This window comes from Amphibalanus amphitrite, unplaced genomic scaffold (genome assembly GCF_019059575.1).
Source record: "Amphibalanus amphitrite isolate SeventyFive unplaced genomic scaffold, NRLGWU_Aamphi_draft 000022F_arrow, whole genome shotgun sequence".
Taxonomy (NCBI): Eukaryota; Metazoa; Arthropoda; class Thecostraca; order Balanomorpha; family Balanidae; genus Amphibalanus; species Amphibalanus amphitrite.
The window spans coordinates 264,043-286,738 of record NW_024881518.1 but is presented as its reverse complement, the minus strand read 5'-3'; the positions used below and the strand labels follow the sequence as shown (position 1 = coordinate 286,738).

General features: G+C 49.7%; 2 protein-coding genes across 5 annotated transcripts; one reads left to right on the top strand and one right to left on the bottom strand.

The window, feature by feature from the left end:
- Window positions 1-695: 695 nt before the first annotated feature.
- LOC122391549 (inositol polyphosphate-5-phosphatase A-like) lies at window positions 696-19,052 on the bottom strand. Of its 2 annotated transcripts, none has more exons than XM_043385591.1 (12): window positions 18,969-19,052; window positions 17,571-17,727; window positions 17,055-17,113; window positions 11,046-11,087; window positions 9,016-9,116; window positions 8,245-8,399; window positions 7,674-7,894; window positions 6,946-7,086; window positions 5,741-5,890; window positions 5,061-5,246; window positions 4,596-4,658; window positions 696-2,131 (listed from the first exon to the last, which is right to left on the bottom strand). In XM_043385591.1, the coding sequence occupies exons 3-12, from the start codon at window positions 17,106-17,108 to the stop codon at window positions 1,703-1,705; spliced, it is 1,542 nt and encodes a 513-aa protein (XP_043241526.1). In that variant the 5' UTR covers window positions 17,109-17,113; window positions 17,571-17,727; window positions 18,969-19,052; the 3' UTR covers window positions 696-1,702. The 2 variants fall into 2 exon arrangements, with proteins under 2 accessions (XP_043241526.1, XP_043241534.1); XM_043385599.1 differs by lacking the exon at window positions 18,969-19,052 and adding an exon at window positions 18,306-18,393 and having other exon boundaries at window positions 17,561-17,727.
- Window positions 18,657-22,626, top strand: LOC122391565 (tRNA-splicing endonuclease subunit Sen34-like). Of its 3 annotated transcripts, none has more exons than XM_043385607.1 (3): window positions 18,657-18,736; window positions 20,777-21,334; window positions 21,567-22,626. In XM_043385607.1, the coding sequence occupies exons 1-3, from the start codon at window positions 18,706-18,708 to the stop codon at window positions 22,385-22,387; spliced, it is 1,410 nt and encodes a 469-aa protein (XP_043241542.1). In that variant the 5' UTR covers window positions 18,657-18,705; the 3' UTR covers window positions 22,388-22,626. The 3 variants fall into 3 exon arrangements, with proteins under 3 accessions (XP_043241542.1, XP_043241558.1, XP_043241549.1); XM_043385623.1 differs by lacking the exon at window positions 18,657-18,736 and adding an exon at window positions 19,571-19,719; XM_043385614.1 differs by lacking the exon at window positions 18,657-18,736 and adding an exon at window positions 20,345-20,423.
- The last annotated feature ends 70 nt before the right edge of the window (window positions 22,627-22,696 follow it).

Below are 22,696 nucleotides of genomic sequence, written 5' to 3'. Positions count from 1 at the left end.
CAGGTCACTTTCAGGTCAAAAAAGGTCAAATTTTGAAGTTAAAATTTTTCAACAAAAAAGGTGTCTATTGGATGCAGTTTGAGCTCAGGAACACGATGGTGCCATTTATATTAGTGTACGATGTCAAATACGTACTGAAAAATTGATTTGAAAAATTAATAATTGTGAATTTTTTGCAATAATGCGTATAACTTGGCCATTTTTGAAGATATTTATCTAAAACTTGCTAGAGTTAGTCATAATCATGCGTTCTGTCACATATATTCCGGTTTTTTCGAAAAGTCAAAAACTTTTTGAAAAAAATATAAAAATACAAATTTTGAATATTATTATATCAAATTTTCGAAATTTTCAAAATTTTGAAAATCCGAGATAGCAGTTTGATAGCGCGCTCAATTCTGAGTCCTTTCATGCAAAGAAATTGGATCTAGCTTAAAAACTAAGCTCTTGGGAGCTATTGCCGTGGTTCAATGTTTTGCGTCGAAATCGGACGAACATGACGTCACTCTGACGTCATTTCCGGCCGACCTATGGTAGCTACGAAGTTCAAATTTTGACACAAGGTGTCAAATTGATGCAGCCAAAGGTACTGTAAGTTTGGCGTCGATCCGTCAAGCGGTTTGGAAGTTATTGCAGAAAAACGGGAGGGGGGGCTATAAATAGCCCCCCCCCCCCCCAGTGGGGCGCGGGTTAACACCCAGCTCTAGCGTTAAGCTAGTACAGTTTTCAGGAGGCTCGCTAAAGCAGATACAGTTAGGACTGGTATTACACATCATGACAAGTCAGCGTACATCTAGAAACACACGTCTGACAAGACATGCTCACATGGGTACAACTACACAACATTGTACTGAGACGATTGCTACTAAAAAAAAATCGTATGGCAGGGTTCTGGTAGTGGCATCATACGGTGCTAATATCGGTGCTTGCACGACTGTTGGGTTTCTGCACGCTGCGCCCGGCCTACACATAACGAGAACGCCAAATGACGGTGGGACTATTCTGCCGCACAGACATTAACTACACAAGCATGGCTGATAGCCAGGGTATCGCCCCTATCCGGACATCCGTTAGAGAAGCTAGGCCAAACGCCGCCGGTTGTAGGATCCAGGAATATGGGCACGTGGCCGCGGAGAATCTGGTCTGACCGGGCCCGGGAGGTCGGGGCGTTGCCTGGTCCGCGTCACCCAGAGGGGTCTCCCTTGGTCACATGGTCACCATGCTAACACATACTGGACGTAGACACACGTGGTGACACATATTAGGTCACAAACACACACACTGACACTTAGAACACGTAAACGCACACGCCAATACATAACAGTTATATAGACGCGGATATCGTCGACATATGACATGGGCCCAGAGACGGCCAGGCGGCGCCGGCCACCTGGCTCTACGAGACGTCAATTGTAAAATAGATTCAAACGTATCAACATCACAACTCTATCGGGCGAACTCCATCGGCACCCGTCCGTGCCGAGCGCGTCTATTTGTACCAGACTACCAACGCTCCTTCTCTGGCGCATAGTGATTCAATAAACACTTTCATAACACCATCATACCAACAATCGACGATGCGCAACCGATAAAAACAATTGAAATAAATACGCGCCGGTGCATGTATACACTTAGAGAGGACGAACGGTGGCGAGGGCCGGCTGATTGGGCCGCGCCCTGACTAGCGGCGGACCCAGAGCGCCTAGACGAGGCCGCACTGGCAGCGCGGCCGGCGGCGGCGCGGCGCGGCGCGCTGGGCCACCATTTGTACTGGCTCCTGCAGGTCGGTGACGGGCGCGCCGTTGGGCACGGCCGTGTCGGCGGGCGCCGTCTGTCCGTTGGTCTCGGGCTCGGGCGGCTCCTCGGCGTCCACCTCCTCGAACCAGTCCTCGTCCGAGGAGCTGTGGTGCGAGTGCAGCCGCGCCGACAGCTCCAGCCGCAGCCGGCTCTGCTTGTGCCGCAGCGGCGGCGGCTCGCCTCCCAGCGAGCTGACGCGGCGCCGACCGGCGGCCGCCGGCGGGCCCGGCCGCAGCGGCAGGGAGCCGGCGCGCCCGTACGGCGGGCACGGCCGGCCCAGCGCGCAGCACACGGGCCGGCACTCGGCGCGCAGCGGCAGCCGCAGCATGATCGGCTGCCGGCAGAGCGCGCACACAGCGGCGGTCAGGGGCGGGTGAACACTCACCGGAACCCTACCAGGGCACTCCCTGCAGGGCCGAAACACGGGGCGCAGACAAAACTATTTGGTTTCACGGTGTCTAATTTTTATAGAATAAACGAAAAAAATAAATAAATAAATGTTAATCAACGAGTCAGTATTGACAACACGCTATGCATACACCAACGTTTTACTGATGATAGACACAACGAAATTTGCTGCAAATGCTCGTATTAACTCCCTATGGCTGGCCAAGTTGGCTCGGTAGACTCAACACAGGGACTTCTATGGACAAGGAAGCGGGAATGCAGGTACTGAGCCGTTCACGGCACGTCAAGGTCCATCAAATAGATGACCCAGCGAATTATAATCCGCTTCAGATGGATTAAGTGACCATTCGCTTCAGTAGGACGTCAGAGCCGACTTGCTCACTTTCCTCACAATGAGTCTCACAAACTCGAATACAATAGAACAATACAAAAATGTGATGTCGAGTTAGCGGCAGTGGCATCCATGACTCGACACATAATTGACAATTATTACCTGGCTGATGTCACAGGCATTCAACGTCGCTCGCATCAGACGCACCTCAAGGGGAAATACACGGTAATCCGACTCAGAGGCGAGCAGTGCTTTTTTACCGATACTTTAAACCTACAGCGATCGCACGTTGCCATGGATAATAATTCGATCGGTTTGAAGGCAAGGTGAGCCGGAGCACGGAAGCTTCATAAGTCATAACTGCATTGACCTCCATCTCCACTTCATTGGTCAAACGGCAGTGGGTACAAAGCGGCCCGGGAGGCTCGGTATTCGCTGTCATAAAAGCATCACTGCCTGCCATCAGTTTGATCGATTTTTGTCTAGCATTGTTCGAATACTTCGATGCAAATTTCCGCAATTCAGGTCATTTCGCTGTCCATATTCAACGTGTGAGTGCTGAGTAGTTGAGTAACTATGCATTTCAAAACATACGGCGCTTGATATCCTACCTGTGCTCTAGTACCCACCCAAAAGCTCCAACAACATACACACACATCAAAACATATATGTACAAAACAAGCCTTTTTTCCACAGTATCTTTAGCAAAAATAAATTGAATGCTTTATCTAGGGAGAATTCCATGACGTTTATCCCCACATTTTTGCCTGCGATTTTTCCAAGATATATCCCTGCACCGAGTAATTTATGGCCGCCGTTTGCAGTTACTGTCAGCAGGTTTCTTTTGCGCAGCATTTACATGATAAAGGACCACGGTATAAGTCAAAAGCATAAAAAAACACCTAACGTATATCTAACCGGGAATTTCGAACTGTCACTGGCTATCGCCTCACCCGTATAATTTCGAAAAAGTTCGCAAAACAACCTTACAGTGTGCCCCACAAACACAATGTCCCACACTGGCAACTGGAACCAGATTCTTCGAGTCTGCTATGTTGCCGATGGATTGAACGTATATTATGCCAGATGCTTCATTTTTTCGAAAGGTGTCCTATTCATCTATAAAATTACAAACGTTGCTCTGATGACATAAGATGTTCTCTAAGAAAAACTCGAAGAACCCTGATAAAATGCATATACGGAAAGGTTACCATCGCCTTTGCTGTAAAACAAATAGTACGATGTAGTTTCTAAAAATGTCACCTTTTGCTAGATGCTTCAAGTTACCTCTCGAAACAGAAATTGTTCAATAAACCACTAAAGCACGTTCATTCCACATGCAGAACGGTTTCTAAAACGAAACACTGGAACACTGATAAAGGAGGCCGTGTAAAAAAGCATTTGACCTGCATCCATACAACGGGTGGCCATGCCAGTGCACGTTTGGTTAATGAACTGAAAATGCTATGGACTAGAAGGGCGACTGGGCGAAATGCAGCTCGAACCAAAATATTCCTGCGACGTGCATAGATATTGCTGAATAGTGACACTCGGACGAGATAAAAGCGACATCAACATACAACACATCAACACAAAAAAGACGACAACCACAAAACGACACGATGCCGCCGCGGTGGAGAGCTTGCCAGCTGCCTTACGTCACTACACGAGAACAAAAACCCGTGTGACGGCGGCTCACTGCAGGTGTCTGCAGGCTGGCGAGAGGGACTAGTAGCAACAGACGGGGACAAAGCTGGTATGGTCGACAAAAGAAACAGACGCCACTAGGGGGACTGAACATGAGCGCACCAACGACACTTTCTGGCCTACCTGGGCAGCTACTTCAGAGTCAGAGCCAGGAAAACCGGCTGCAGGAGAGGCGCATAACCGTCAGACGCAGGGGGAACGGTGTAACTTTGGTGACGGACCGTACATATTTCATTTTAACAGTGTTTTTATCGTACTGCTCGATTGTTTGACTCGGCCGCCGCTCGGCGCCAGTGGGCGGTAGGCCGGTGACTGGACTAGTCTGCGCTGCAGTCTGGCCGGCCTGGCTCACCTTGTGGTCGCCCATGCAGCGCTCCCGGCCCACCATCCCATATGTGACGTCGCCGTGACCGTCCTGGAAGAGGATAGTACTGAAGTCAGAACACGATAATACTCGTACAATGGAACTTAGGGAGACAGACAGAGACCTGTTTATAAAAGACCGACGGATTTTCGTAAGTTACGACACTTCATAGATAGAGCACCTTCACATTCGCAGAATTGTAGATACCAATTGTGCAATCACACTCCTACCAACCTATCCTCCAAACTAACCAACCAAGTGGAACTCATGACTTCATCAGTATATTCGGGTTCGGCCCGTTGATGATGTGTCCATAAACAAACAAACACAGCCCTCCCGGTTCATCTTTCCTAAACAGTGGCAGCAACTCAACATAAGTCGACCTCGACTGAAAGCGCTGAGTAGCTGCCGTAATTAGCGCCCTATCAATCTCCAACAGTTGACCAGACGCACCTGATGTATGACCTGGAGAGCCGACTTGCTCATGAGGATGCGGTCACACCACGACGGGCAGCGGGTCTTCATCAGGTACTCGGACCGGTCCACGTTCTCCTCAAACGGATACGACGGCGGAAACTCGATGGGAAACTCGTGCAGGCGGTCCCTGAACTCATCCAACTCCTGGTCGAAACTCAGTAGCTGCAGAGGCGGAGGCGGAAAAAGTCAGAGGCAAGGGGTTATACACCCACTACGCCGAAACGGTAGTTAACTATCGTCTCCCGCGAGCACGCACACACGAACAATCACACGCAAAACATGCGATCAACAGTCTCAAACTTACGTCTATAGCTGGGGCACACGGCAAACAGACTTAGATAAAATGTGTCGCGTGTTAAGTTCTTGTACGAACAGTGCGTATCTGTGTGATCTTACACACGCCATTATTTGTTTATTATACTAAGCGCCTTTGTCTCCAAAATATCAAATTTAGTCTTCCCAAGAAAATATTTTCAACAGAAGTTTGATGAACATTGAACAATCATTGAAGCAAAAACGCTGAAAGGTTTCGGGCCAGATCAAACCGAAATCCATCAAAAGTCGTTGCGAATGGCCTGCTGAAGCTAATGATGGATAGCTGGGCGGTACCCCTGCTGCCCAACTGGGGCGATCTGAGGACTGAGCTCCGTACTCACCCACGATATGTCCTGCAGAAATGTGTCTTGGTGTGTGGAGTGGAAGAACTCCTTTTTGCCGATTCTCAACACCACCGTCTCGGAGTCGTCGTGGAACTCCACCATCTCCAGATCAGCTTTGGCCAGCGGCTTGAGATCTTTGGTCAGGTGCTGCCGCGGAACGGACCAAGGACACCGTCAGGTACGGGATACAATAACAGCCATTCGCACACTGCCGGACAATCAGATCACGCCTTTTTCAGACACTACCAGACAAAAAAATGCTACGTCCGGATACGACCCCGTCAGAACAGAGGAACATACAAGCATTTTAATTTTTAAGGGCAATCCTTGAATACAAGAAGACGTCAAAATTTTCCTTTCTATGTAGCTCGATATCATATTTACCAGTATAGCGCCTTTTGGGGCGACTAACGGAGCGAGCGAGGGGGTGAGTCTTGCACGTGCGAAATTTCGAGGGAGTACCTCCAACTGACTTGTGCACGGCACCCTACTGACCGGTTTCTAGCGATGTGCCAAATTTGAGCACAATCGGCCCAGCCGTTCTCGAGATCTGGAAGCGGCACCCTGCACGTGCGCACGTGCAAAATGGGTCCCAACTGACTTGTGCACGGCACCCTACTAACTGGTCCCTAACCGTGTACCAAATTTGAGCGCCATCGGTCCAGCCGTTCTCGAGATCTGGAAATGACCCCTGCACGTGCGCACGTGCAGCAGCACCCCAACTCTGGCACATGGATATGCAGTGCCTAGTGGGTGCCTACCTACATGCCAACTTTCAGCGCAATCGGCCAAGTAGTTACCGAGATATTGCAACAATTACAAAACTGACACCTCTTCGTTTTGCACGTGGCACGTGCATAAGGGGTCACCCGCATGCATCGGGAATAGTCCAATACTTGGTAGAAGGAATGAAGCTACCCTACAAAAATTACCGCGTGTAAATCGGTCAAGTGGTTGCTGAGATATAAGCCTCGCAAAAGCGTCCGCACGGCCGGCCGCTCATACTCAGAAATTTCCGTTAATCTAAGGAAAGACTCCGCTCGCTTCGCTCGCTCCGTAATCACCCTGTTATTATGACCAATGTCGGATGAGACGGTAACAAATCATACCGACTTGGGGTTAATGACAGAACGCCAACAAATTGTAAAATAACACACGGCAGTGATCGCTATCCACCTATGACAACCTGAACACAGCCCTACCTTGACGACACCGTGCGCGTTGACCCGGAAGTTGAAGTCTCCGAAGATGAAGAAGGGTACGTTGCTGTGCCGGTCAGCGTGGAACCGGTCCAGGGTGTGCTGCAGGGCCCGCCGTCGGTTCTCGCTGTACGGAGACGGACTCTGGGCGCCGGGGGGGGGGGGGTATCAACTATCGGTGCTGCTGTATATTCTGAACATATATCACCAACACTGACTAAGCGTTGAATGAGGGTCATTTGCACCAATAACCGAAAGCAGCGTCTACGTACCACAAAATGCATTCATATTCAACACGGAGAGTTTGAAAAGCATAACATCGGATTACTGACATTTACGACCGTGCAAAGTGATCACAGAAATCAGCGCTTTCAAGCCAATATTATCCAAACATTTACGACCGTGTTCAAATCTCTAAATGCACGGCTGCACCGGACATAACCCTGCACAGGCAGCAATGGAGCGTGGCACTTTCTCCAGATATGTTTGCACTAAAACAGCACCAAAAGCCTGATGTACACCAGTCGGATCCGCTAGCGCCTCATCGCCGATATGCTAGCTCGTTCGCTGGTACGTTGAAATTTAAACATATGCGACGACAGCATATCCCTCAGTATACCCCTATATACCCTTAATTTCTGGCCTCGCAGACTTCTGACCTCCTGCACCCACAAATCCACATTTACCCTACATGTGCTAGCGGTGGTTTAAGAATCCACCGGCGCCCTTACCGTTTCAATGGCGATCATATTACACGCGTCGTGAAAGAGATGAATGTTGACTAAGTCGATTTCAGTTCCACGTATACGCCAGCGGGTGCGCAGGTAGCCCTTGCGCGACCACTTGCAGTTGGGGAAGTACTCCTGCGGGAACTTGTCTTTGTCGGCCTCGGAGATGGCGGCCAGGTCACCCGTGTGCACCTCGTGACCCTCCACCGGCCGGTAGCGCTCGGCTGCGGCAGGTGCACCAGACAGTTATGACAAGTCTGTAATATACGCTTTAGGTAGTAAAATGTGTCACATTTCTCACTGCGACAGGCACACGGGACACAGCTGGATAGTCATTACTTGACTGTACTGCCAGGCCAGTTATTAATGCGTCTAATCTCTCACTGCAGTAGGCATAAGAAGCAATCACGTCTAACGTACTTAGAACGAAACAAAGTTTGTCACAGCTCTCGCTGCGATGGTTGCACGGATGTCTCAAAACTCTCCCACAACTCTCCCTGTGGGAGGTGCACTAGAACACCCCGACTCTCCCCGTGATTACTGTCTACAAGTGAGGCGCCGCCGAGTGTCTCACCGGCCCAGTCCCACAGGTCAGCCTGCTGCAGCCGGCGGCTGATCAGGTACAGGTTGCCCAGCGCCGTGAAACTGGCCGCCCGGTTAAAGTCTTTGTCGAGCAGTATGACGGCCCGGTCGAACTGGCTGTCGATCTCTGGACTGGCCAACACGTCCCTGGGGGGAGTCACAGGGACGAGGGTCACTGTCTGCTGTCACCGGCGGATCGAGCACGACCGGCCACAGCCAGAGTACAAACATCAGACCAGCGGGGCCGCCTGATGACTGACGGATACCGAATACGTGATAAAGAGTTCATTTTTTCGATTCCTTGCTTTTCTGTTTTCAGGTATTATCTCTCTGGAAACGTACGCTAGGCCTGAATGTTCGCTGTTCATGAAAACTAGTTTACCATGTTAAATGTTAAATGGTCTCATAAAACTTATCCAAAGATAGATATAGCAGATGTGCTATAAAGGAACAAAGACGTCACCACGACGAAATACTAGCTAAACGTATTTGATATATGTTATGCTAAAAGCAATGTATGAAACAGGAAAGCCTCAACTGACGACATTGAAAAAGTAAAAGAAAACATAAAAAGTGCATACCTCATGGAGCCAGGTGAGCCAGATCTTTATCAAGCAGGACGTCTAATGGTGCAAATTTCCCATGATACAAGACATTCCCATGTTGTGTTGGCTGTTAGTTTGTCCCACCCCCGATATCGTAGCCAACTGTCCACTCAAACCCCGACAGTGCCAGCGTGGCGCAAAAGTGTCGCATCGCTCACCTAACAAAGCTGTCGACATGCTGCATACTGGTCTCGTAGTTTTTGCCGCCTACTTCTTGACAATGGAGTGCCACGAATTCGGGCCTCCGTTCCCGTATCAGCTAGGAGACACAAAGGAAAAGCTGGTTATCGTTCCGAGCTATCAACCATTCGCCATAAACGCATCTACGGTTCTCGTTACAGCGCAAACAGCGATGACCGCGGGCCGGCCTCCAGCGACAGAAGGTACTCAGAGCTTAACCCACGAGCCGCTGGGGGTGGGGTGGGGGGGGCATAAAGTTGCCCCCCCCCTTTACGTTTTGTGGAATATCTCCGAAACCTGATGAGCTACGAACGTGAAACTTGGCAAAGCTTCAAATGAATACCTAAGCAATGTTTGAGAAAAGTTTGGTGGCTGTAGCATTTAAGATGATGTCACAGTGACGTCATAAAGTTGTCGTTTTCCGATATGGACCGTTTCTGATATCGCTGAGCATGAAACACAACTGTAAATGAACCAGGCAGCATCTACTGTCATCCGAAAACATCTAAGTACACTTTCAACTAGTTCCTGACCATATAATCAGTCCTTTATATTCATTTTCATATGTCAGATATATCGTGAGGAACCTGCCAGAGTCGCAAATCTGTAATTTGACTTCTGACGTCACTGTGACGTGATTTCAAATGGGATCGACACCAAATCTGGACACAACCTCGGCTAGGTATTAAGGAAGATGTGCGCGAAGTTTCGTTTCTCAATCTCTTCGCGTTGCGACGATATCGTCGCAGAAGTAAAGGGGGGGGGCAACTATGTGCCCCCCCCCAGCGGCCGGCGGGGAGGCCCAGCGGCCGCCGGGTTAACAAAGTGCCTAAGATCACTTTTCTTCAGTGCTCACGATATAGTGCCAAGTCAACCGTTCTACGATTAGGTACCTTAACCCTCGCCCGTATAGGGGGGGGGGGGGTCGAACGGACCCCGCTCGGTTTTTCGCGAATAAATCGCGTAAAAAGCGGCCGATCGCGACGAAACTTTCAGTACCCTCGCGTTAATCAATTTTACACCTACCCTGAAAATTTCATGACCCTGACCCTAATGACCTTTGACCTGTGACCTACTTTTCGAGACCATGTTTGGCCGGAATCGCGATTCGGCGTATGTCGGCTCGCATTAGCCGCGCGTTTGAGTCTTTTCGTGTTTTTAAGCGTTCGAACATGGGATATGATGTTGCTCCAATGCATTAGGGTGGGTGTCAAGGTCACCGGAAGGTCAGGTCAGGTCATTGACCTTTGATGACCTCGGTTCACTTTTTCGAGTTTTACATGTTTCTAGGCTGGTTTTTGGAGCTGAATTCGAATTTAGCAACCATTTGAACATTTACGATGTAGTTTTGGTGCCTTCGTAATATGTTACGAAGCTGTCAGAGGCGGTTGCCACCTACTACGAATACCCTTACTGGTTGACCTGACCTGACTCGACCTGGCCTAAATGCATGAAAACATCATCTGTGATCAAAACTAACATGATAATCGTGATCAGCACCCCGAAAAACCCCATAGCAGCCACGCTTCACGACTTTCTAACAGGCCGCAATTTTCCCGACTTTTTCCCGAAGGTCGCAACTTCCCGATTTTTTCCTAGGTCATCGGTTGACCTGACCTGGAAGGTCAACCGATGACCTAGGACCTTAAAATTGGGTATAATCGGCTTCCTCTCGTCACGGACAACACGCTCGTTTTTTTTTCGCGAAGCTCTAGCTCGATCAGGGGCGAAACGGCAAGGGGGGGGGGGGGTCCAACAGACCTCCCTTATACGTTCGCGGCTAGAAAAAACACCAATACGGGCGAGGGTTAATTCATAAACAGCCAAGGTTACAACGGAACCTGAATATGCGACACTATTGGCTCTTTACCGTGAGCAGAATACCAGTCTGTTCTTAAGAACAAAATGGAGCATATCATAGAACGGCGCCGCTGTTTTGCTACCAGAAAAAAAGGTTTTTTAAACGGCTTTTCAGTAAAACATAAAAATATTACTTTGCCATCCTTACCTTCAGAAACTCGTCGATCCATATTTTCAGCATATGATCGGGCTGCAAAAGGAAAGTGAGTTGGTTAATAAGTCCGTAGTAAGCCAGTACATGAAGCAGTTTGGTCCAGCCGGGTTGGTTCAACAGGTCACAAGCTCGCACTACCCCCTCCCCTCCCACCTCCCCACCTCTCAGGCTCGAAGGCAGCCTACCCTTGAACTTTACATGGTCGCGACTTAAGTGCAACGTCATCTACCTATTTGACAAGGAACTCTTTATCATACCAGCTGTATGCACGTCACAAGCAGACGTCAATTGGATAAGAATAATCAGGTTTGAAGGGGGCGAAGCCGAGTGAAGAGGAGAGTCTTCCTAATCTCTTTTATGAGATTACAGCGTTAGTCGGGCCGAGAGCGCCGCTAGCGCTTTGAAAGCGTGTCGTTTGGCCATTATGTCGCTATTGAGTCGCAAAGAGGTTAGTGAGGTATTGCTATTTTACATGAGCCCGGATTTTTCGCAACCGTAAAAAAATGTGAATTCAGAGCGATTTCTATATCGTATCTGACGAATATTGATTTTGTACATCCAGCATGCCCGTCTTATAGAGCTCATAGTTTTATATTGTCAGTGTTCTATATTTGCATTTGCAATCAACAATCAATGGTCGGGACAAGAATATGTTTCTTTTTTACCGAAGCTGGTGTGCACTGACGTACAAAATCGTCCTCAGCACACACAATTTTCGACGAAAAAATACAACGTTCCAAAACAATGGAATACCGATGCATGAAAAAAAGACGCTGAACGAATTTTGCAATATCAGTCGCGAGTTATTTTTAACGGAAATTTAGTCGATGGTGATGATGATGATGATGATTTGGGGGTTGGGGCGTCCGAATAATTACGGAGCGAGCGAAGCGAGCGGAGTCTTTCCCATATAACGGAAAAATCTCAGTATGAGCGGCCCAGCCCGGCCCATAATGCCCGCATTGAGACCCGCACAGAAACTAAGTCTGAATGGTCACGAGCACAGGTGATCACTACGCGGAGCTTGTTGTGTGTCATCACGGGCCCACCACTCGGGCATATCGTCCGCGCCTGGTTCACCAGCAGGATTTTGAGCCAAAACTTTAATATATCATAGACGTAGATAAATGATAACAAGTTCCTGGGTCTAGCATAGCCAATTGCATTTTGGCCAATTGCAAGCTGAGGCCTCTTGCACCAAACTACCTAGCTAGGTAAAATCGAAAAACCTGTTTCAGAATAACCTAATCTAACGGTGGTAAATTTGTTTGCAATAGCCGAATGCATAATCCTACATGTGCTTGCTAAGTTTTGCACGCAAATTGTTGCATTTGAGACTTGGACTGGGTATACGATGCAAAATAATCCAAGCATTGGTGCAAGAGGATTTTGGTGCAAGAGGCCTCTGGTCTGAATAACAATGCAGGTCAGTATGTGCTCTCCCTGCCTCAAACTGACGGCCATTGGACACTGGTGCTGGAAATGAGGCCGCTTTCTGGTCCCGGCGTTTTATTCTCCGGGTGAGTTCTGCCGCCCGGAGGTAAAGAAGCGTAACTTGATTTTGGGCGAATATGACTTTTTGATATCATTCGTTTCCGCGTAACGAAACGCATCTCTTGACATTGGCCTTAGGTGGCTATCACTAATATTGCACGAATTATGTGCAATAACTTTATTGTGCTGCGAGTGCATAGTTGTTTAAAGTCATGCAACATCAGGCAAAAAGGCGTAAAATGCATGTTTAATGGAATAAAAGCGTGTACATTCGATAAAGTGATCCGGCTTGCAGGCAAGGGAGCGTAAATGTGCTCACGCGCTTTTCTTCCTGCTACGAAGGACTAACAGCAATAATGAGCGGAAGCGTAACCTCCCGTTGGCAGCGGATTTGATGCAGGCAAAAAAGCGCAAAACATCCAGCACGCTTTTTTGGCTGCAATTAAAAATGGAGTCAAGTCAAGATACGTTTTTTTTTTCGCTAAAATTTTAACGGAGGCACCAAATAAGTGCAAATTTGCATTGTTGTTGGCACAATCTTGTGCCAATATCTCGGCGGGCTCCCGCTTCTGGCCTAGCGGGGCGCACTTCTAGTGCCTACCCGCGTACGGATCCCGCACTTCCTCGGGCGGATGGGTCGAAGTCAGCCCAATACGCCCTCAACTTCGCAGCAATCCCTCGCAACTGCTGACACGCCCTCGCGGAATACCAGAAGCCACGTCGCTCGCCGGATACAATTCGACCTGGCCCACAGCCCGACAGGCAGCCCGCCGGGCGCAGCTGCCCCCCAGCCGGTGCTTCTCGGAGACGACCAGCTGGACCAGCTTGCCCGTCGAGTGGCGGCGCTTTTGCAGCCGCCCCCTCCGGCTCGCCCAGCCGAGCCGTCGCAACCAGATTCGACACCGCGCCCGGGTTCGGCTAACCTACGCCCGATGGACGGGCCCCCACCACTGGTGCTCCCCCGCCAGTGTTCAACCAACAGGGGCGGGACTACCTGGTAGTTCAACGACTCATCAACGACAACTACCAGACGCGGGACCGACAGAAGATCCGGGTACTCCTACTGGCTACAGCCCCCGGCCGACATCCAGGACTTCCAGTTTCTCCAAGACATATTGAAACTGTTCGTCATAGTCGGCCACCGCGGCTGGGCGGCTGCCTTAACCGCACTTCCAGGCCTGGAACTACTGCAGCTAGGAGTCCAGCTGCCGCCGCCCGCCCCAGTACTACACCTGCCACCAGCCCCGGCCCCTCAGGTACAATGTGCCGAGAGTGTGGCCCCCGGCCCTGCTGCCAGCCGTCGCCGCCGTCGCAAGAGGCAGGCAGCGGCTGCCGCGGGCGGTGCGCATTAATAGTATAATGGGCGCCTGGCACGCGACGGTGCGGGTTGTAGCAACGGTCCCTCCGGTCCTCTCCCGCGCCGACGGAGCTCGTGAGCCGGGTCCCCCAGGGCCCCCCGGCTTGGCAGCCGGTGGCCGGGCGCCTCTTCCAGAGGCTTTTCCCTCGTCGACGGCAGCCAGCGGTTCTCCTGCTCCAGCTCCCGGAGCGGCCGCGCTCAGCTGACGTCCCAGCAGATGAGGTACCACCTGCTCCGGACGAGCCTCTCCCCCGCGACGATGATACGCTCTCGTTTGCGGGGTCCCTCATCAGTGCAGAGTCCCAGCTGACCATCGACGAGATTGGGTCGCTCCCGGACCTCCACCAGCTGCTGACTCCCTCACCCGGCCGGTACCTGCCTCGCCCTCCCCTCTGCCCTAGCTGTCAGATCTCGAGAGTGTGCTGGGCGGCAGCGGGACGGGCGACCCGCCGGAGGCCTCCACGCCGTCTGAGTCGGACTCCGACGATAGCTACCGGGGACCGACTACAGTGGACCTTTCGCAGCTGCAGCCCTCTCCACCCAGGCCGCAGCGCTTCATGGACCACTTCCGCCGTCTCACAGACGCCGAGATTAGGAAAATGGCCGACCAAGCTCGAGCCTTGCAGAATCTGCCCGCCCAGGACGCCGAGTCAGATCCACAGCAGCCGCCCCTCCCTGCAGTCGCCTCTGGACCTCCAGACCCGGACGAGGACCAGAACCAAGAGGACAACGACCAGGAAGAGGAAGACGCCGACGATGACGACGAATCGCCCCTGCCGTTCATCGGCGGTCCACAGTCAACAGCAGCTTCGCCCAAACACGAGGTGGACATAGACGACCGACCCACAGTGAGTCCGGTGGTGGCCCAGGATCACCGGGTGGCCTCCAGCCTGACCTCAGGTGCTCGGACCTTTATACCTCGGGAGGCCCGTGGCCAGTTCTACCCGACTCAAGACCTGTTGAACCCTCCGCCCTGTTACCTGCCAGGGCGCTGGACCTCTTTCAATGTGAGAGTCCCCAGTGGGCTATACAAGTGGACCTGCAACATGGGTTTTACCATATTCCCCTACACCAGGCCCTCCAGCCGTTCATGGGCGTTCGGCTCTCCACCGGTGAAGAGTACGTGTGGACCGTGCTGCCGATGAGCCTGGCGTCCGCTCCGGCCATAATGCAGTTGGTAATGCAGAGCGTGACCAAATATATGAGGAACAGGTTCCCACTCGTCCAGGCCAAGGTACGTGTATACCTGCACGACTTCCTGTTCTACGCGCCGCAGCCGGAACACCTACTCGGCATCCCGGCGCTGCTCACGGATATCGGGCTCCAGATCAACAAGAAAGAATCCATCGGATCCTTCGCAGAGCCTCACCTACCTGGGCCTTCAAAACGATTTGAACCACCGACGGATCTCGATCCCAGACCGCCTACAACGCCGGATTCTGCGGGCCCTGGCTCAGATCAGCTCTCTCTCCGAGCACCAAGCGCAACAGTTGTCCGACAGTCCGGATATCTCAACTTGGTTCGGCCCGTTGCAAAGCTGCCTCTCCAGCTCATCGTGGCTACCCTCCAAAGAGGCCCACGGTTGAAGCAGTGGGCTCACGACGGTGTGTGGAACCACCAGTGTGGTCCTTCGACTACAAGGACTACCACAACTGGTTCCGGGAACACGACCACCGCGTGGCGGTGGACGCCACGCCGTCCCAGCTCGGGTTTGCCGACAACTTGGCAGCCCTAGCGATCCCACTCGAGAGGCCCCTGCCAATCTACGCGGCAGAGTACCTGGCCGCCTTCATCGCGGCCCTGCAGGTGCCGCCCGAGACAACAGTCTACACCGACAACATGGCAGTGTTGCATAATATTCATAAGGGTCGGTGCCCCGCAGCCTAGCTCCCATTTGTTTCGCGTACGTGTCAACAGTTTCCGATATGTACCATCCGCCTTGAACCCTACAGACGCCCCTAGCCGGTGCCCCCCTCCCCCTCCAGGGACAGGATGCCTAGAGAGCCCAAGAGCGTGCCTCGGCCCTGTAACCCTCTGGTGTATGTCCCGCATGTACTCAGTGTTGCAAAAAACGTGAGCAAAACTGCTCCTCAAAAGGAAGTAAATAAAAAATCGTGTTTATGAATGTTTAAGAATATAAACATTCGTGAGTTAATGCATATAACGCATGGTTAAAAAAGCGTGCTGTGCTCGATATATCTGAGGAAAGTCTGGTAAAAAAGCGTAAATCACATCTTACGCTTTTTTGGCTGACATACAGAGACAATGCGCTTTTTTGGTTACGGTGCTATTGGCCGGTTGTGCATTTCAGCGGACGGCAAAGAAGTTTGGGCCGTTATGCTGCTGTAATGGCCCGATTTATTATTTTTAAGTAACACTGCCTTGATGCTGGATCGAAATGCTTTACAACGGTGCTATTTCGAAGTTTGTACGACAGAGAGGGCCCAAACAATTCCTAATAATCCATAACAACTTTAAATCGGCTCTCCTGAAAACTTGCTTCTTTTGCTTTACGCTTTTTTGCCACCGGGCGGCAGAGTTAGCCCCGTCTAGCGCTTAGCCTTTCGGGACCCTCTCAGAGCCGCGGTTGTTTTCGCCGCTCGGCCCATTCGAGATGCAAAGTTGATGGTCGCAGGAAGTTTATTTGGGGTCTCTGAATATACGACTTCGAAATTAATCGATTCTACAAAACCTTTTTCTTTCATCTATATGCATACATTTAACAGTAGGTAACTCCAGACTAGCCTGGTTTGGCTGGCCCTAAATAAGCTTCGTGTGACTATTAACTTTGCATCTCGACTGGGGCGAGCGGCGAAAACAACCACGACCCTGAGTGGGTCCCGAAAGGCTAAATGCTGGACGGGATTAGCCCGCGAGGAGAATAAAACGCCGGGACCAGAAAGCGGCCTCATTTCCGGCACTGAGTCACTGACTGAGTCGGTAACCAGTTGGGCACCTTATTCACTAAGCAACAAGGACAAAAAAAGAGTTCTAAAAAATAAGCAGCACTTCACAGAGAGGCCATTCAGCACCTCCAGTCAGTTGGTGGTGGGTCAAAAGAGTACAAGAAGTCACTTCTAGTTCTATGAACATGGGTACATGTATGAACAAGATAGTGAATCAGGAATTTAATATACTTGAACTGAACTTACATCCTCGAAAATAGATCCAACATTTGCTGTTAGCAGAAGAACTTCGGTCGCCATCACACCTGCAAAAGGAGGAATAAAGGATTATTCTGAACAAATTTATAGCTGAACCTATATTCACAAACATGCAGATCAATCAATATATGTCCCTGCCTTACTGTGGCCTTTGATAAAGCCAGCATGACATCATGCAATTCCCATCTCTCACAACTTAGAAATAAAGTTTAATTAGTAGGCAGTATTGTTTAAAAATGGGTCCAAATTATCAATAAGTAGTTGGATTTAGGATGTGCTATAGCAGAAGGCTGTATGAGAGTATCCTTTATGAATGCTCTTACATGTTAAAATGTTTGGTGCCTCAAAAATATTCAATCCAGCTTTTTTTGGCACTACAGATTACCTCAGCAGATATCTTGGGATATCATAAATCTTTGTAAGGCCTAGTGGCTTTATTTTACATGCCCTAAGCAATAAGCATTCTGCAACAGGCCTAAATATTTTTTATTTACCTGAACTTACAGGGCTAACTGCTAAGCATGAAGATCAACAAATATGCTCATACTCCCAGCTCATACTATCTCTTAATATTTAGCTGAGATGACCCCAACTCCTCCTTTCTTGACATATCACAATTCACATCAAAATCTTCATGGCAGGGTGCTACAAATCAGCTGATCTGTAAAACAAAGAATGGGAAAATCAGAAACTCTACATTTAACAACAATATGCTACTGGAGGTGTATGCAAACACATAATATGGTCATCTATCAATGATCTTATGAAATAAAATAATAAACACAACTATGACAGCCTGGAATGCATTCTCAAACATGACTTCAAAATGATGGTAGCTACCAGCAGAAACATTATTTAGCCATCATTAATAACATCATGCAAAAAATCAATGAGAGCTAATAAATTAAGAAACTATTATAAACAAAACACGCTGGCATCAGTGCACGATTTTGCTATAAGTAACACATGTAGGTGAAGGTATACATTATCAGCACAACTACATCCATCAGCCTATATCGTAACTACTTGGCCACATTTTCTGGTTGTTTTTTTAAGCATCAATGGTTGATTTAACTGATCGTAAGATTATTAAATATATTTGTTATGGTGTCAAGACTATTTACCAGCTACCACACACGAAAGGCAGCATCTAAAAGCATTCAATTCCTAATATGAGCTGTACCAATCAGCAGAAAACACACTGTTCAATCCTAAGTGTCGTCTCAACCTGTAGCTAACCTAAAATGCTAAAACGATCAATCACACATAAAATATGTGTGAGAAAACCGCAACCACCACCTCTTCGCGCGACCGCCCCCCCCCCCAAAAAACACTACACCGCGATTGCCTCAAATGTCAATATCAAGGACAGCAAAATAAAAGACACTCCTTCAGAATGTGAAAATAAAACGACGTCATCAATAGTCATTCAAATTTTTGCAAAATTAACTTTCATGATTATGTTCGAATTTCCCGTCCTGGCAGTGAACAATTTTCCTTACTTCTTTTTCACATTTACATGACGAATTTAGAAAAAAAAACAGCAAAAATAGGTTTAAAAAAATACATACAGAAAAACAAACGATTTTTGTATGACGTCATCAGCTCTGAATGGCAGTAAAATTTTTTAGTAGGAGTGATGCTAAAACTTGAATGTCGTCTCTCGCTAGGTGAGGTAATTGTTTTTTTAAAAGATTTAATTGTTTATTTATCATTGGTTTTGATAGTTAATGGGTTAAAAGTGCACAAATGACAAGACATTTCTATCTTGTCGCGTGGAATCATCAATTTGTTAGACATGACCTTTACCTTGACCTGGGAAAGACGGGATTGCATATCAATATCAATATGACCATTATTTCACTTATTCAATGGACCCAGACTCCGATGAATCTGGCTTACCCTCTAACTCTGACTCCTTTAACATTGATCTGAGTTCTGATCGATTCCAACCGTAGCTTCAACTTGCACTACTGGTGTCGTAACTAATTAGGTATCAGTCGGGGAAACTATGGTAAAATCTGCTATTTTTAGCAGTCTGCTATTTTTAGCAGAAATCTGCTAAAAATGGGTACGCATGTGACGTCATCGTACCCAAATATAGCAGATTTGGGTACGGCCCCATACAAAAGCAGATCTGCACCCTAATTGAAGCAAATGCGCATCAAATGCCTGGCAGATTCATGATTAGAATAGTGCTGAGAATGTCCTCTGATATTTTTGTTCAGATCCGACTATTTTCAAATAATGAATTTGAAAATAGTCGGATCTGAACAAAAATATCAGAGGACATTCTCAGCACTATTCTAATCATGAATCTGCCAGGCATTTGATGCGCATTTGCTTCAATTAGGGTGCAGATCTGCTTTTGTATGGGGCCGTACCCAAATCTGCTATATTTGGGTACGATGACGTCACATGCGTACCCATTTTTAGCAGATTTCTGCTAAAAATAGCAGACTGCTAAAAATAGCAGATTTTACCATAGTTTCCCCGACTGGTATAGAGCTATAGACACCAGGGCAAAACTGAAGACATCCCAGAATTCAAATATCAAATCTTTTAACATTACAAGGACATGATACTGAATGAGCTTGAGCTGGTCGAACCCCTCCCCCCAGCTGTTTGGCCCTTGATTCATGCTTGGATTGAGGTAGGAGCTCTGAATAAAAAATGGGTGTGCTTCCAATTTTCATTGACAAGAGGAAGCCCATCCATGATCCATGGTACCCAATGTTGTACTCTTGGGTTATTGGTTGACCTCCCTGGTCAATTCATTGCTCTAAAGTTCAGGATAATAGGGACCTGCTAAAACTGTTTAAAGGAGGTACCTACTACCCTACCTAGTAATGAGGTTGTATGGTCTTGATTTCAAATTTTATATCAGTTTTGCTCATAACATAAATGAAATATTCATGTAGTTAGGTAAGGTCAGCTCAGGTCTGGTGAGGTCAACCTGTAGGCATCCCACTGACTATCCACGCTATGTATTAAAACCATCACTATTAGCTTTGCAGCATGTTGCATCACCATCAGAACTTCTCCTCAATCATTCAAATGGGTGCTAAATTTGAAATCAGCTCCAAAAACTGCTGTAGAATCTGGTAAAATTTAAAAAGAGGAGAACCAAGGTCATTGTCCTTGACTTGACCTTCACATGAGTTTGACCCTAGGGTATATAGGGCCTTGGTGGGTAGGTGGGGGGGGGGGGGTATACCAGGTATACCAGGTATACCAGGTATAACTATAGGTGGGTATACCTGGTGGCTGGTATACCCACCTCAAAGCATGGGATAAAAATCATTTCACATGAGGGCATGTTTTTACTCACTAAAAGCCTGGAAATGTTTGAGTAAGGTATGCTGATTTATGCTGAATTGCAATTCTGGCCTGACAATTGACATGATCTGGGCTCAGATCAAAGGTCTTCTTGGATAGGGTCATGGAATTTTCAGGGCATGTCAGTGTGTGGCATTGATTAGCTTGAGAGTACATGCTGCAAGCTTCGTCATTATCAGCTGCTTTGTGCTAGATTTTTGTGTGAAAAACCATGGGGACAGACTAGTCCATCTGAACCTAAAAGTGTGAGGGTGAACTCACTATGGTACTAGGTACTTAGTGTTGTTAAGGTTTAAAATTGGAGCTAAAACGTGCTCCAGCACCTGTGAACCCCTTCCCTGCCTAAAACTGTCTGTAAAAAATGTTCACAGATAAAAGAATACTGGAGGCATCCCATCCAAGTGATGTGCAGCTAGCTTCAGCCGCAGCAGTCAAGCATGGTCCTCTTCACCAGGACTTGGCCCAGTCTTGCTCCCAGCGTCTCATGGACTCTTCCAACTTAGCCCCGCCTGTGGCTGGGTCGGAGCCGGAATGGGATGCTTTGGATGATAGCGAGGCGGCCGCTGCAGACTGGTGCAGCTCGCCCGGTCCAAAACAGGACGATGACGAATCGTGTCCCGCACACTGGGACAATGGTGGGGGCTTCCCTGCTGCTGAACCTCAGTCCGATACCACATGCCCACCAACTACAGAGCACGTCTCTGTCGGTGACTGCCCGGCGGCCGTCGAGCCCGATTCCGCTCTGCAGCTGGAGGTAGCCAGTGGCCGCCTGGGCTACGTGTGGAGTGCTGCTGCCGCCCGCCAGCTGCGCCAGCTGGGAGTCACCGGTCAGCCGGCGGGCAGCGTGGCGCGCGCCCCGCGCCAGCCGGCCCAGCTGGGTCTGCCGCTGACCCTGCTGCCAGAGGAGATGGACCTCCTGCATCGGCAAGGTAAGCAGCCAGCAGGCAACGAACGTCTCAACAAACGACTTGTGCACATGGATGTTTGTGGCCAGTGACTCTTTCTTCGGTCTTTTCTATTTCGGCTCACAATCATGGCGTTTACCGGGTCTCCTCTTTTTAGTTTACTTTCAACTCCGCTAAATTTATGCTTTACTCAACTTTACTAAAGTTCGCTGAGAAGCTGCGGTCCGTTCTGTCATCGACTGTTCTCTGTCGGCAGGGCTCGCTGAGCTGGTGCAGTACCCGGAGTTGCTGCGTCCGCGGTCCGCCGACCAGCGCCGCGCGCTGGCCCAGCGAGAGGCAGCCAGTGCGGCCGCCCAGCAGCGCCTCATGACGCTCACGCGGCACAAGCAGCTGCTGGAACGCGCCGACCAGATCGTCGAGGGCAAGTGGCGCAAGCTGGAGCGTCTGCGGGCGGCCGGGAAGCCGGCGCCGGACGTCAGCCGCGAGCAGCTGAGGTTCGAGTTCATCGAGCAGCTGCGCGCCGACGTGCGGCCGCCGCCGGTCGGCCAGTGCCACCAGCAGCTGTACTGCGGCCACCCGCTGACGCTGCGGCCCGAGCGGGTGCCGCCGCCGCCGCCGCCGACGGCCGACCCTGCCGCGCGCACACGCCGAGCGGTCTACGCCGACCTGTGGCGGCGCGGGTACTGGCTCACAGACGGACTCAAGTTCGGCGGCCACTTCCTGGCGTACGAGGGCGACCCGCTGGTTTATCACGCAGCGTTTGTGGTGCGATGTGTCCAGCGGCGGCCTCACGTGCGTGATCTGGCGGGCATGCAGCGGCTGGCGCACGGCTGCTCGAAGACGCTGCTGATCTCCTGGGTGGATGATGGGGAAGTGCGTCACGAGGCTATCAGCCGACGACGCCGGCCGCTCAGGGAGGTGATGTCAAGTAGGGCCGGTACCGGCGGCAGCGAGCCTCCTCAGGACCCATGGTGGCTAGAGGTGGACGGCAGTCGGGAGTCAAAACTGGACGGCTGTGAACAAAGTGACGCGTCAAACTCTGCTACTGTGAGCCGGGATGAAACTGAGATCACGTGAGAGAATGGTGTCACGGTAGATTGAGTGGTGTCACGATTTGTTTTTATGCTGATGTGTTTCTGTGGGGAGTGGCAATAATACCAAAGGCAAAAGTACCGCAAGTTAGTTGGGTCCACCCAGTTCCATGGTTCACCGTTCTAATCGATCAGAGTAGCGGGGTACGGCGGTGAAATCGGGAACCTGTGCGAAGGAGTGAGCATCTGTAAACGGGTGGTAGAAAAATGAACACCTTGCTAAAGTTTCGTCATTTACCGGTTCCCAGGGAAGGAAGGTGAGTTGCCAAAAAGGTGTTAACATATTGCGAGGTCA

What these genes read in the sequence shown, in the direction of transcription:
- LOC122391549 (XM_043385591.1), bottom strand. Translation starts at nt 17,108, where the DNA reads ATGGCGACCGAAGTTCTTCTGCTAACAGCAAATGTTGGATCTATTTTC. An exon ending in TTGGATCTATTTTCGAGGAT is followed by an intron (nt 11,088 to 17,054) that starts GTAAGTTCAGTT and finishes TTCCTTTTGCAG; the next exon opens with CCCGATCATATGCTGAAAAT. An exon ending in ACGCGCACGGTGTCGTCAAG is followed by an intron (nt 5,891 to 6,945) that starts GTAGGGCTGTGT and finishes GTTCCGCGGCAG; the next exon opens with CACCTGACCAAAGATCTCAA.
- LOC122391565 (XM_043385607.1), top strand. Translation starts at nt 18,706, where the DNA reads ATGCTAAAACTTGAATGTCGTCTCTCGCTAG. An exon ending in TGAATGTCGTCTCTCGCTAG is followed by an intron (nt 18,737 to 20,776) that starts GTGAGGTAATTG and finishes AAATGTTCACAG; the next exon opens with ATAAAAGAATACTGGAGGCA. An exon ending in GGACCTCCTGCATCGGCAAG is followed by an intron (nt 21,335 to 21,566) that starts GTAAGCAGCCAG and finishes CTCTGTCGGCAG; the next exon opens with GGCTCGCTGAGCTGGTGCAG.